Below are 14,181 nucleotides of genomic sequence, written 5' to 3' on the forward strand. Positions count from 1 at the left end.
ACGTGCCGCGGAGCGGCTGGGCCCGTGAGCCATGGCCGCTGAGCCTGCGCGTCCGGAGCCTGTGCTCCGCAACGGGAGAGGCCACAACAGTGAGAGGCCCGCGTACCGCAAAAAAAAAAAAAAAAAAAAAAAAAAATGTAGATATGCGTTCATCAACACTATGTAGTGCTGATTTGCATGTTTTCAAACTTCACTTTACCATTCAGAATACTTTTTAAAACTGTGTTCTATAGCTTAGTAAGTTTTGATGAATTGTGGGGGGAAATGTATTGCTTTAAGGAATGGACAGCTGGTGAATTTGTATCTAGTGAATACATATCTTTAGGGCACAGCAAGGAGTGCAATATTTCTGTTCCTTTCACATTCTAAAGAAAAGGAAGTAATATTCCACCTGAATAAGTTCGTATTTGCCAGTAATTTTTTTTCCCTTCTGGAATTAAATGCATAATTCTGGGAACTTAAAAATGATGATTTGATAAGCTGTAATTTATACTGATGTGCTTCTACTCTTGTCATAAGTCTTTTCATCTTTCTGTATCTAGTGTTTAACCAGGGGGAAGAAGGCACCTCCTGGTACATTATTCTAAAAGGATCAGTGAATGTAGTCATTTATGGCAAGGTATATATATCTTTTTTTCTTTCTGAAACTTTATTATGCTCCATATACTAGTGGCTCAAAGTATTAACAACGTAATGCTACAATTAAACTTGCTACAACGTTGTTACTCTATGCAGAAAAGACATTATAGCGTCTCTGATCATAAATTATCTAAGTTATTATACTCAGAGTAGTACTGAACTTTCTGGGGCTCCTGGATTATAATGTATACATTTAAGTTAGGCCCTAGCCCAGATTACTCAATGAAAGAGAAAGGAAACATTAAAATGTAATTCTGTGATTCCCCCTGCACTTGGCATCCCTGGGTACAGCCTGTTGATATATACAGTGTTTTAGGGGCGGGGGGCAGGTGGGTGTTTGCTCCCTTTCAGGGGTCACCTTCATCTGGATGTGTTGCTCTCTCCAGGGTGTGGTCTGCACGCTGCACGAAGGCGATGACTTTGGCAAGTTAGCGCTAGTGAATGATGCCCCGAGAGCTGCCTCCATCGTCTTGCGAGAAGATAACTGCCATTTCTTAAGAGTAGACAAGGAGGATTTTAACCGGATCCTGAGGGTGAGTCCAAGGTGAAGTGTGGCTGAGGGGCGTTCCATTTTCACTTTTGCCAGATAAGAAGAATGAGTGTAGTGTTAATTGAGCAGCACTGTAATTAATGAATGCTCTAGGGCCAAAGGGCCTTGCTTACAAACCTGGCATGTTCAACGTGGTGGGGTGGGTTCTGAGGTCCAGAGGTGATATTCCAGTAAAGCTGTAAACGTGCCACGCTGTGCTGGACCAAATAACCCTGCACATATCTGAACTGGTCCATGAGCACTGAAGACAAATAGGGATGCCTTGGCAAAATGTCAAAGTCTGAGACATTTCTCTTTGCAATCCTAGGTTTCCCCTTTTGTGTCCTTCCCCGCCTCCCTCTCCATGTCTTTCTCTATCCTAAACCTCCTGTCTCTTCCCAAATCTGAATCTTTCTCATATCCTCACTCTCCTTCTGGATTTATTAAGTGACTACATTTTAGTGGCAATTAATGTCCACCACGGTTACTCTAACCAAGCATTTTCATTTCAAGTGCTTTTTGTCAAATTGATTCACACTAAAGGAATTTCAGACTCTGGCAAGTAGGTGAAGAATAGTTGGGGTTGTAGGAGGAGCCATGAGATTGCACTTAGAGATGGCTCTGCAGATGGGCCTAATGGAAGCTTGTTAAAGTATTTGTGAGAGTGGGTGGGTGATGGTTAGAATAGATGGTCCCTAGGTTCTCCCCACCATCCAGCTCCTGGTCCTTTGGGAGGGACAACCCAGCTTTAGCTGGTGAAAGCCTGATTGTGGACCACTGGGCATGGTGATATTGTCCCAGCACCCCTGGCCTTTCAGGTGGCCCGTGGTCTATCCCACCTCACCCAGAGAGACTGTTCCCTCCAGGGTCACATTGCTTTTTTCCCTTCCCTGCTGGCTCACAGAGCAGACTCCCTTCTATGCCTTTCCCAGCCTAAGCATCTTTCTCTCTCCTACCCTAAAATCCTAAATATACCTTCTGTGCTTTCTGGTACATTTGGCATTATTTAATGAAGATTTACAGTCTCGTTCCCATTCCTTATGTGTGGACACCTATTCCTACCCAACCTTAAGCTTTTGCCTTTGGCAGCAAAATTTCTGACAACAAAGTTTGTCTTAGGAATGCGTTCTCTTGATGCAAAAAAAGTTAAGTTAAAGATTAAAGCATTGACTAATATAGAAAAAATGCCACCTGGAATTTGATTTGGTTTTTATCCAGTCTCTTAAAATAGGAACCAAATGAGGAGGAAACGTGCATTAAGTTTTTTTAATAAATTATTTTTTAATGACATTGAAATTTGAACTTTACTCTTTTGGAAGTTTACACGCATGAAGTTTGCACTCAGTCACAATTATTCTTTGAAAGAATCAGATTAGGACCATTATCGTGGATATAATTTATAAAATTATTCAAAATAACTGAAAAGTGTTTTTAACACATTTCAAACTGATAGTTTTTACAAGTCTTTTGATTAGAGGGAAAACATGCCACTCCTAAGAAAACTAAGTACCCTCAGAAAATAATCAGAATGAAAGAACTCTGCTGAAGCTGAGTGCTATTTGCCACATATATTTATAAAGAATAAGTGCATACAGCTCCGCTGTACCACCCTCTCCCAAAGGTTTCTCTGAGCACACTCCTCTCTCCTCCGCTGATTTTCTGCATCTCGGGTAACAGCAGAGTTTTAAAACCACGTGCCTCCAACCTCATCTGGTCCTTTCTCTGACCGTTCCAGCCCTTGACTTTGAAAATGACTTAATTTGTAGATGCAACAATTAGCATCACAAGCACCAAATGAGTTTCTGAAGCATTTGAAATTTTTTTCATTGTCTGAGAAAGCGGCAGCATCTGTATGTGGTGTAATTTGTATTTGCAGGACGTTGAGGCGAATACAGTCAGACTTAAAGAACATGACCAAGATGTCTTGGTGCTGGAGAAGGTCCCAGCAGGGAACAGGGCTTCTAATCAAGGAAACTCACAGCCTCAGCAAAAGTAGGTTTGCATCCAACACTGCAATTGCCAGACTATGCTTAACCTTTTCACATGGTATCATCATCTCTACAATAGCACGTTCTCCTTTTTTGTGGAAGACGGCAGCGTGTGTGACTTTTTTTCTCTCTGTTGACTAATCACACATCGTATGGAGTATAAAGTATCCGTTTCTGGCACTGCGTCGAGCTCGGTGTCGCCTAGAGTAATTCGGGGGAGAATATTCCCCCACTATAAAAACACTCCCTCTGTATGCGTGCAACTGTAATAGCTTGGAGCAGGAGGCAATAGCTTTGGAGAGAACAATGGGAATAGGAGCGCCAGGCAGCTCAAGGGATACGTAGGCCCCTGGGTGTGGAGAACCTTTGGTATATGAATTTCATATGTAGGATTTCTCAAGAAGTGTTTTCATCGTGCTGTCAGAATGAGCATCTTTGATGGAAACCCTCACTTCAAATATAATACAGTCTATTTTTTAAAAAAATATTTATTTATTTAGGCTGCAACGGGTCTTAGTGGCGGCATGCAGGCTTCTTAGTTGCGGCATGCACGTGGGATCTAGTTCCCAGACCAGGGATCGAACCCAGACCCCCTGCATTGGGAGCGCAGAGTCTTACCCTCTGGACCACCAGGGAAGTCCCAACACAGTCTGTTGACTGTGGCCTGGAAACATCCATTTGGCCTCATCCATACTTACTCCTGCTAACGTCTGAAGGGTATTTGCTTCACATTTAGCATCAGGTCACCCATTTAACTTGACTCTTTTTCTGTATGTCTATATTCGGTTCTATCTTTTGCTGCAACTTCTTACATGAGACTTCTTTTAATCAAATGTATGAACATTTGAATAGTTAGGGAAATTAGGAAATGTAGCTCTAAGAAATTATAAAAAATTACAGTATCTCATTTTTTAAAGAAACATTAATTTTTAATCTTAGAGTAATAAAAACACCAATTCTGTAGGTAAAGAAATGTGGCCACAGACTATGTTGAAGTGGAGTGCATCCCAAGTATTTTTCTTTTTTTGCCAAGTAAATGGGATGTTCCCATTAATCAACACACTCACCATAAATGATGAGTTTTAATTGTTTAGACTGAAAGCCCAAGGCTCAGACATTTCATCCGGATGAGTCAACATATCTGCAAAGAAGGCAGGAAGAAATATAATGTTGTTGAAGAGCCATAGTATATCTTGCATATTTTATCTAATCCTTATTACAACCCCTTTAAACAGATGATGGAAAAATTTAGGCTCAGAGAAGTGAGTTCCTTGCCCAGGATGACAACACTTTTAATGATTTTAATGCATTCAAGTCCAGCTTGACCAACTTCTGAGTCTATGCTCCTTTAGCCTCACAACTTACTCTAGCAAAATATGGTATATAGATACTCTCTCCTCAACACTTTCTAGTAAATGTTGCAAAGCAATATATTTCAAAAGGGCTGACATAAAAGAGACTATATAAAAAACTATCCCTTCACTTACAAACCTATAAAATTACCATCCAGAATTCTTTATTATTTTTCTATTTTTCACTACTATGCATTCTTGAAAAATGTTCTTGCTCAAATGTTTTTCAGCAGTTGTCCTTCCAGCCCAGAAAGGATGAGAATGAAAATATTTTTTTATGTGAAGTCTGGGACTACCCCCAGTGATTTTCTTTAGTGCTCTTAAGTATAACTAGACCATTTTATAGTGGTCCTCTACATTCTTTAATAATGCCTCAGATGTCTCAGGAAAATTTTGCTACCTGAAAAAGTAAGCCTTAAATTCTTCATAACCTTAAAACATTTGACCAAGAGGGCCCCGGAGGCCGCCCCCTTCCTTCACCTCTTTATGGCATGGGAAGATGATCAAAAGGGTTTGCATGTTACAACAGCTTCTATTCAGAGTACTCTCCAAATATAGATTTTTTATGAAATCAAACTAAAGGGAAAAGGAGAGCCCACATGCATTAAATTTATTTTAGGCCTGGATCTGATTTCTGTTATATCTCCTTATTTGTGTCCTGTAGACCAATCTAAATTTCTTATATGATTCAAAGCCTCGTGCATGTTCACAGCACACAATTTAGGAAATATCAGGCATACACAGAAGTGCACCGTGCCAGCCATTCCCTGAAGAGTAAAAAGCCACTCTTTCAAAGGGTCATTTTCCGTGTTGAGCTTTCCCGAGTCAGACCAGAGTTGAAAAGGGGGGGGCCATGTAAGTGAATTTTGGCCTGATATTCTGGACAACTCGAAGAACATGGCAACAGCTGTGTCTCTGGGTGGACTTAAAATTTAGGATCCTTTAGGGCCCCTGTTTCCTCAGAAATTATCTTTTTTCATCTCAAAGAGGGTCACCATGTTGGTGCTGATAACGTTATTTTTCTGATTTACCTTTACCCTGAGAAATCCAGAACAGTTTATGCGTACAGTTGGCCCTCCGTATCTGGGGGTTCCACATCCAATTCAACCAACCACAGATGGAAAATATTTGGAAAAAAAAAATTTTCAAAAAGTTCCCAAAAGCAAAACTTGAATTTGCCACACACTGGCAACTGTTTAAATAGCATTTACACTGTATTTACAACTATTTACATAGAATTTACACTGTATTAGGTATCATAAGTAATATAGAGATGATTTAAAGTATATGAGAAGAAAAAAATAAAAAAGTATATGAGAAGAAGTGTGTAGGTTATATGCAAATACTATGCCATTTTACATAAGGAACTTGGGCATCCATGGATTTTGGTTTCTGCGGGGGTCATGGAACCGACCCACTGCGGATACCGAGGGATGACTGTACTTCTTTTTTTTTTTTTTTTTTTTTTTGCGGTACTTGGGCCTCTCACTGTTGGGGCCTCTCCTGTTGCGGAGCACAGGCTCCGGACGCACAGGCTCCGAGGCCATGGCTCACGGGCCTAGCCACTCCGCGGCGTTTTTTTTTGTGGTATGCGGGCCTCCCTCTGTTGTGGCCTCTCCCGTTGCGGAGCACAGGCTCCGGACGCGCAGGCTCAGCGGCCATGGCTCACGACGGGCCCAGCCGCTCCGCGGCATGTGGGATCCTCCCGGACCGGGGCGCGAACCCGGTTCCCCTGCATCGGCAGGCGGACGCGCAACCACTGCGCCACCAGGGAAGCCCCCCCGACCGTACATTTTAAATGTTCAAAACTGCCTGACTCTCCTCAAGTCACTCTACTCTAAGTGTGATATTAAAATGTCAGTAGCAAGACAGTATTTCTCATGATGGATAAACTATATGAAGCCCTCAAATATTTACCATTTTGGATATCTTCTGCTCTGTGGTTGTGTGGTTTTAATAGAGAGAATTTGAAATGACTATTCCTGTTTTAGTGACGGTGTTGCTTTTTCCTTAGACTATCAACCACCCAATTGTTCAACTCCATCCTGTTTGCAGAAAGATGGTCTCTTCTAGGCACCATTCCCCACGTCTTTTTTTGTTCTGGATGCAGATAGATGTGTCCTCATTTCCAGACTTGGTGTTAGAAAAAGATTTTCTCTCACAAGTTTAGAACCTCACAGCTTAGATAATATAACCAATCAGGGTTTTCTTTAACTTGGACTACAGTAACTTCTTCATGCAATAAACTGAAGAGAGCCATACTGTCTGGTCTTCAAGTCTTCTCCATTTAAACAGAGGTCAAGCAGTAGGCACCTGGCAGTGTCCATCCTGAAAGAAAGTGATAACATGTTTCAGCCAAGCCCAGAGCTGCAAGATCACAGGCCAGAAGCTCCCTGTCCCTCACTCTTCAGAGTTCCTGGTCCTGAGAGATTATCAACCCCTGAATAGCCTTCTGTGGAGCTGAGAAGAGAGATAGGGTAGAGTAAGGCAGTTGTACCACTAGAGGAAGACTTTGGCAGCAAAAGACAGGTGCCCTGATGTCTGCAATTGACCAGGTGGGCAGAGAGTAGAGACGCCATTTTCTCTTACTAGTGAGCCGAGAGCATTCAAGGCTTGCCACCCAGGTAAGCCTTTATTCTTTTTGACCAGACAAAAACCCTAGCTAAGAAATGTCCTAACCAAGAACACCAGAATGGGAGGCCAGCCTTCTGGCTGCCCTCTCCAACTCCAGTTCCTTATTCGTGTGGCCAGATGCTGTTCCTCTTCCAGGTCATCTTGGAAGGGTCATCAAAGAATCATATATTTTAGGAATTATTGAATGAACTCAGCAGTTTTCTCCATTTAAGTATTGAAAGTCATTTATAGATTCACCCTTTCCTTCCCTCAAATAGTCATTGCCTATAAGAGGAAAAACCCTCATCTTCTATGCTGTTTACTTTGAGAAAAGGGTCATACTTTTCGGATTAAAGTAGTTTTTTTTGTTTTTTTTTTTCCCCTGGCTCTTCCTCTAGGCTCCAAAGCCAGATTCTTTCAAAGATTGAACTCTTCAGCTTCCTTTTGGTCCTGAGGGCACACACGCACATGCACACACACAATAGGTTTAAGTAACAGTTACCTTCCAAATAGACTGCATTTGCTACCTCGTTCAAAACCGGGCTTGCTTCACTCACTCTGTGTTCACGGGCACAGGGTCGTATGTTGCATTGCCCCTTCTTCACTCCCTCAGGCAGGAGGTTAAGACCCTGAGATTGAATACATTAGAGATATTCTTGGGATCTCAACACACTTCCTCTAAGGTCTCAAACAGGCAGGGAAAGGGTATTGGTGAGGAGGCAAAAAAAAAACCTGAGTTCTCCTGGAGCTGAATTCTACCGCTGCTTTCTAAACACAAGAGAATTTTATTTTCCTTGTTGTTTTTCTTCCCTGTCATCTTGCCCTAAGTGAAATGCCAAGCAGAAGAGCAAAGTCTACGTTTTGGAATAGGAGTACCCAGATCCCATTGATGTATTTTGCCTATAGTTTTCACCCACTGTTTTTGACCATCTTGAATATGACTTTCAAATAACCCACCTTCAATTTAAAAAATACATCCTCCCATGTTGATTGAAGAGCTTCATGGCTGGATCTTCTGATATGATGCCTAACATCCCCCCACCCTGCCAACTAATTGATATTTGACCTTGATATAAATTACATGGATGTTCCACTACTGATTTATTTCCTATTCAGATGCTACTGGGGTTTGTTTGCTTATTTGTGTTTTGGGGGTTTGTTTTCTTTTCTCTCATTCTTAGCTGCATTTCCAAAGCACATACCAGTGTACAGTTGGGAAAGACAGAGCACTCCAGAAATAGGCAGGGGAATACAGTGTGCGGTCGAAATTTTGCAACAAGTAACCCATATATGGATAACCTAGTTTACTGTCACTTCCCCTCGCCCTGAGCTGCCCTGGGATTTACATGTTCCTTTTCACTCCCCCTTGGAACAAGGCTGAAATGCCTCGGTTCCCAGCCTGCTAGAGCCACTCTCTAAGAAGTTTACTTTAGTCCCATGTAGGGAAAAAAGAATAATGTTTTAGTAACTACTTCAATTTGTGATGTTTCTATTGCCTTCCTATGTGACTTTGACAAGGTACATGATCCTTCTTACGTTATGCACAATATGGGTCACAAGTTGAGTCCATATGGTTCCCTGGGATCTCAAAAAAACCCCCCAAAACGTAGATATGTAAAATGTTATATATTAATGATTTGCCCACTTTTGAAAAACTAATGATGGTTTTATTTCTTATCCAGGTATACTGTGATGTCAGGAACACCTGAAAAAATTTTAGAGCATTTTCTAGAAACGATACGCCTTGAGCCAGCTTTAAATGAAGCAACAGGTAAACACCTAGAACAGTTGTGTGTCTATTAAATCCATGCAGAGCATTGTAAAAAAAAATTCTGAGTTCATTCTCAGTGTGTAGCCGCAGTAGTTTTAGAAATGGGTCATGTGTATGACCATTAGAAGAGCATCCTCCTGACCCTGCTCTGCCTGCTCGCCCTGGTTGTGCTTTGTAGATGGCTCAGTCTCTCTCGTTCATAGATATTAAGAGTAGCCTTCCAAAGGCATTTGTTATCATTTAGATCCCACCTTCCATAGGCACCTCTTAGGCTATAATTTAAATAGTACCTATTCCCATAAAGGATTTGAAGCTGCCTCCGTAAAAGGCACAACTGTGCTCCAACTGGGAGTAAAGTGGTTCTTTCTGAGATTCTTGCGCTGCCCCAGAGTGTAATGAAACAACACCTGTATTAGATTCCTAGGACTGCTGTAACAAAGTGCCACAAACTGGGTGGCTTGAACAACAGAATGTATTGCTTCTTAGATCAGGAGGCTAGAAGTCTGAGATCCATGTGACAGCAGGGTCGGTTCCTTCTGAGGGCTGTGAGGGAGAATCTGTTCCATGCCTCTTGCCTAGCTTCTGGGGGTTTGCTGGCCAACTTTGGCATCCCTTGGCTTGTCGATGTGTCACTCCAATGTTCATCTTCACACAGTATTCTCCCTGTGTCACTTCACATCGTTTTCCCTCTGTGCATGTGTCTCTCCAAATTTCCCCTTTTTATAAGGACATCAATCATATTGGATTAGGTCCCACATTAATTATCTTATCTTAACTTGACTATACCTGTAAAGACCTTATTTCAAACAAGGTCACATTCTGAGGTACTGCGAATTTGGACTTCAACGTATCTTTTTTGGGGGAAAAAATCAACTCATAATACCACCTTCCAGTGAACCAGTCTTGTTAACTAAGACACAGAGATTTGAGGGTAAATGAGATGAATCTTACCAATGAATTAAGTGTTCAGAGTTTGGTATCATTCTCCACTTTGGTTACCATCTTATGTGTGACTTTGGAACAGCCCACATTCATTTGCTACTGGCCCCTCAGAATAATGGGTTAATAATTTAAGCACACTGAACTCCATAGAAGAAGATTTCTCACTGAAAGAAGTTCAAAGACTTATCTAAAAAACTTAGTAGTAGTTCAGAGTCCAGTTCTGTCATCTTTGCAATATACTCAAGGTAAAGTTAACATTATTATGCCTCCTAAAAGTATTTTACTACTGATTTACTTCTTATTTTATCTTCTCATTCCAGTTTCTCATTTTTTATATACATTATCTAAGGTTTTTTATGTAGTGAATTAATTGGGGAGTAGTAGATATAAAAGCCAGGATCTCTGGCTCCAGGGCAGCTATTTTCAGTTCAATATTTGTTGAGGATCTTGTTGGGCTGGTGCTAAGCTGGATGCTTAGGACAAGGCAGTGTGAACAAGAAACCACCCTCCTGTCCTCAGGAAGCTTATAACTTGCTACAGGACCTAAAGGAATGTGCAAACAACTTGATCATAAGGCTGAGGAGACCAGGCAGAGTGTCACAGAGGATACAGCCTTTGAAGTGGCCCTGAAGGAAGGCAGGTAACCAGTAACTAGAGACTAAGGACGAAGCCTTCCATCCTGAGGGACAACATGAGTGCTGACCTAGAAAGAGACAAGGAGGACCAGGTGGTCTGGCTTTGCTAGACTATTGTATACATAAGTGTCAGAAAGAAGGTAGGGTCTAAGAATTAGGGTCCAGATCTCAGAGCATCTTAAATGTGAAACTAAGCCTTGGGAAGTGGTTGGAGATGTCTGAGTAAGGAGAATGTGATAAGATCTTTTCTTGAAAAAGGAAGTCCTTGAGGGACCAGTTATGAGAGGATTGCTTGCTTCCAAGAGGCAAACATAACCTCAAATAAACCAAATTTCTAGGACCCGAGGTCAGGAAAAATACAGATTTTTCCCCTCTGATTAACTGTTGCCCAGAATGTGTGATTACATAATACAGGAAACAACATCTTCTCTAAAGTGAATATTGTCCAAAAAGGAACGTTCTGGTGCATTAGAGACTATGGAATCTAAGAAAAGATCTGTAAGATCTTTACTACCCATGAAGAACAAATATATTCTTCCTTTTAAAGTCACTTCTGAAAGAGGAGGGGACTGGATTATTGCTTCTTAAAAACTTGAAGGCCAGGGCTTCCCTGGTGGCGCAGTGGTTGAGAGTCCGCCTGCCGATGCAGGGGACACAGGTTCGTGCCCCGGTCCGGGAAGATCCCACATGCCGCGGAGCGGCTAGGCCTGTGAGCCATGGCCGCTGAGCCTGCGCGTCCGGAGCCTGTGCTCCGCAACGGGAGAGGCCACAACAGTGGAGAGGCCCGCGTACCACAAAAAAAAAAACCAAAAAACAAAACAAAAAAAACCTTGAAGGCCAGAAATCAGTGTATATAGCGTGGCTGCCACTTAGGATATGACTCCTGACCACTCCATTTTTTATATTAGAACTAAGTTCACATCATAATTTAATACTGAACTTTATTCCCTGCAGCTTTTTTCTGATTTTGTTATTCTTGCAAGTAATGTTCATGGATTGGATGAAAGAATAAATCTGTCTTTCTTATAATCAAAAATATGAATTACTATATGGTCATCCTAGACACTAAAAATAATCTTAGTTCAGCCCCATGAAACTCATGGATGCAGTGGGGTGGGAGACCCTTGGCATTTTTGGATTTACAATATGAAAGAGATGTCAGAGTTGCCAGTGAAACTGGTTTACATCGTAGAAATGAACACCCCTGGGTTTGAGAGTACATTCTCTTAGTTTACCCCAAAACATGTATTTTCTGCCTGAGACCTTTTGGTTTCCTAGACTTTCTACTTCTATGACCAGAATTAGTCCTTGAGTGACTTGGACATTTTCTAGTAGGAAATGATTTTTTTAATCAGTTCTCAAGAGTTACTGCTTATGAGCAGAGAATAAGAAAGCCACATTGAGATGTGGGTGCTGGGTGATTGCCATGCTGATTGACGGTCTCGCCAGCCTTGGAGCACGATACTCAAATCTCTGCTTTAGCAAAATTTAAATTACTTTATAGCACAGGCCTCTGGGAGCCTTATAAACAAGGATTTTCTGTCCTATCCTCAGAGAAATCCTTCATATCTAAAACATATAAAGATGATACTAGATGTTAAACTCAGACATGCCAATGAACGTCCTTTCATACCTAAGAAAAAAAGTTCCGTACAGCTTCTGTCTGACACCTCGGCATCTTCTCTGGCTCAGTATAATGGGACTGAAATCACTAGTAACACCTAGTTATGACAACTTTGGATTACCCTCATCACCTGTATTTAAATGAGTATAATGGTATTATGTGATGTGATAGATATGTTAACTAAAGCTAAGGTGGTAATCATATTGCAATATGTACATGTATCAAATCAACACTTTGTGTATCTTAAACTTACATAATTTATGACAATTATATCAATTTTTTAAAAATACGTATAACGGTTAAACCTTTAGTCACTGATTCCAACTTTGATAGTATTTGTTAATTTAAAACATAGACATTGAAAATTCAATATATATAGTTACAATTTTCATATCTCTCACCCTTTTCTATTTGAAAAGTTATGTGAGTTTCACAAATCTCAGCCATGGTAGTTCATTTTTAATTGAAAACCCTCATAAGCATCTTGGATTCCAAAGCTTTAACTTGTGTACTCCTAAGGCTTTTAGATCTGTCTTTATGTGCTTTCCCATTAAGGCTTCCTGGATAATACAGTCTTTGCAATGAAGAACCAGCATCAAATTCAAAATGAAGCTTATTTGGGGGGACTTGCCTTATTTCTTTTGCCATCTCCCCACTTACCTATCTAAAAATAGCTTCAAATATAGGACATACACCATTTTAATCTACTGGAGAGCTTTTGTTTTGCTTCAATTGCTGCTCACAGCCTTTATCTTGTCTTTTTTTTTTTTTTTCTGCTTTTGTTTCCCTCACCAGTTCTCTGCTCTTACCACCTCCTTTTTCTGTAATTCTATCACCCTTTCATCTTTTATTGCTCCTTCTGGAAATAGAAGGTGAAAAAGAAATAAAGGAAAAGAGATATTGACAAAAGACAGGTGGTGTAAAAAAGACAAAGAAATGACCATGTCCTAATCCTGCATACATGGTACTGCCCATGTGTGGCTCTTTAATTTTATATATATATATTTTAATTAATTGTGGCTCAGGTGACCAGTGTCATTATTACAAGTCTGTCTCTTTTAAAACTACCATACGTTTTGTCCATTGTCCTAAGAAATTGAGTTTTGATCTCAAGCTCTGTCAATCATATTATTTTTATATGCAGTGCTTCTTTGTACAGTAAAATCACAATACCCCAAGCCGATGTGTAAGAACCACTGGCCAAGAACAAATGAATAGATACTCCTGCTTTCCTAAACATTTCTACAGGAATCTAATTTCCTTTTCTGCTTTGTTTTGCCCCCCTGCAGATTCTATTTTAAATGACTTTGTTATGATGCACTGTGTTTTTATGCCAAATACCCAGCTTTGCCCAGCTCTGGTGGCCCAATATCCTTTTGTTGTGAGAAGTCTGTTCCCTCGACAACACCCCACATGTATATGGCCATTATCTCATTGCATGCTCTCAAGGTAAGTCATGGCTCAGGCAGAATTGTGCTTTCCGCCCTTGTCGAACTCTGAAACATTAGCAGTTTTCCCCTCGCACAGGTTTCCAGCTCTCCCTGGCATGGTTTTGCTGTGCCATGTTTAAGGATTTCCTCCTTATTCCCTGTGCAGAGAAAAGTGAGCCAGTTTACCCTTACAAGGAAGGTAATGCTGATGAGAAATATACGTACCTGGGAGGTAGGCCAGAGAAGGCTATGGTGAACAATATTATTAGGGGATATTATTAGGGATAGTTTCCTAAGCTTGGAGACAGACTTTGTACCTCTGTCAGGATACCTGGCAGGATGGACGGTGATCTGTTTGTGTCCCTCTAAGCTGTAGTATTAATCAGAACACTAACCTGCTGAGATGTATACAAGTTATCATTGGGAGGTCACTTTTCTTTCACATTCGTCCTAGTCCACCCTATCCTCTAGATACCGAAGTTATTCCTTTGCGGCTATTTTTATTATTATCCCATTGACTTATATCAAAGATATAAAACTTGAAATTCTAATGGCAGTTCCTCTAGGTAGCTTCATACTGAGCTTGTTTGGGGGCAGCTTTTCAATTAGTCTATTGAGTTGACCAGTGGGTGCACAGTGTCTGGCACAGAGGGAACAT

General features: G+C 41.0%; 1 protein-coding gene across 6 annotated transcripts in view; it reads left to right on the forward strand.

Annotated features, from left to right (window-relative positions):
* Nucleotides 1-14,181, forward strand: part of RAPGEF4 (Rap guanine nucleotide exchange factor 4) — a 318,711-nt gene that overhangs the window by 255,069 nt on the left and 49,461 nt on the right. For 5 of the 6 annotated variants that reach the window (XM_028479132.2, XM_028479142.2, XM_028479143.2 and 2 more), the window contains 5 exons: nt 543-619; nt 1,026-1,172; nt 3,045-3,160; nt 8,804-8,892; nt 13,383-13,461. In XM_028479132.2, coding sequence (XP_028334933.1) covers nt 543-619; nt 1,026-1,172; nt 3,045-3,160; nt 8,804-8,892; nt 13,383-13,461 — 508 coding nt within the window. Of the gene's footprint in view, nt 1-542; nt 620-1,025; nt 1,173-3,044; nt 3,161-8,803; nt 8,893-13,382; nt 13,462-14,181 lie in introns of those variants that run through there. The other variant, XR_008618698.1, reaches the window with a different exon arrangement.

The sequence above is a fragment of the Physeter macrocephalus genome, chromosome 2 (genome assembly GCF_002837175.3).
Source record: "Physeter macrocephalus isolate SW-GA chromosome 2, ASM283717v5, whole genome shotgun sequence".
Classification (NCBI taxonomy): Eukaryota; Metazoa; Chordata; class Mammalia; order Artiodactyla; family Physeteridae; genus Physeter; species Physeter macrocephalus.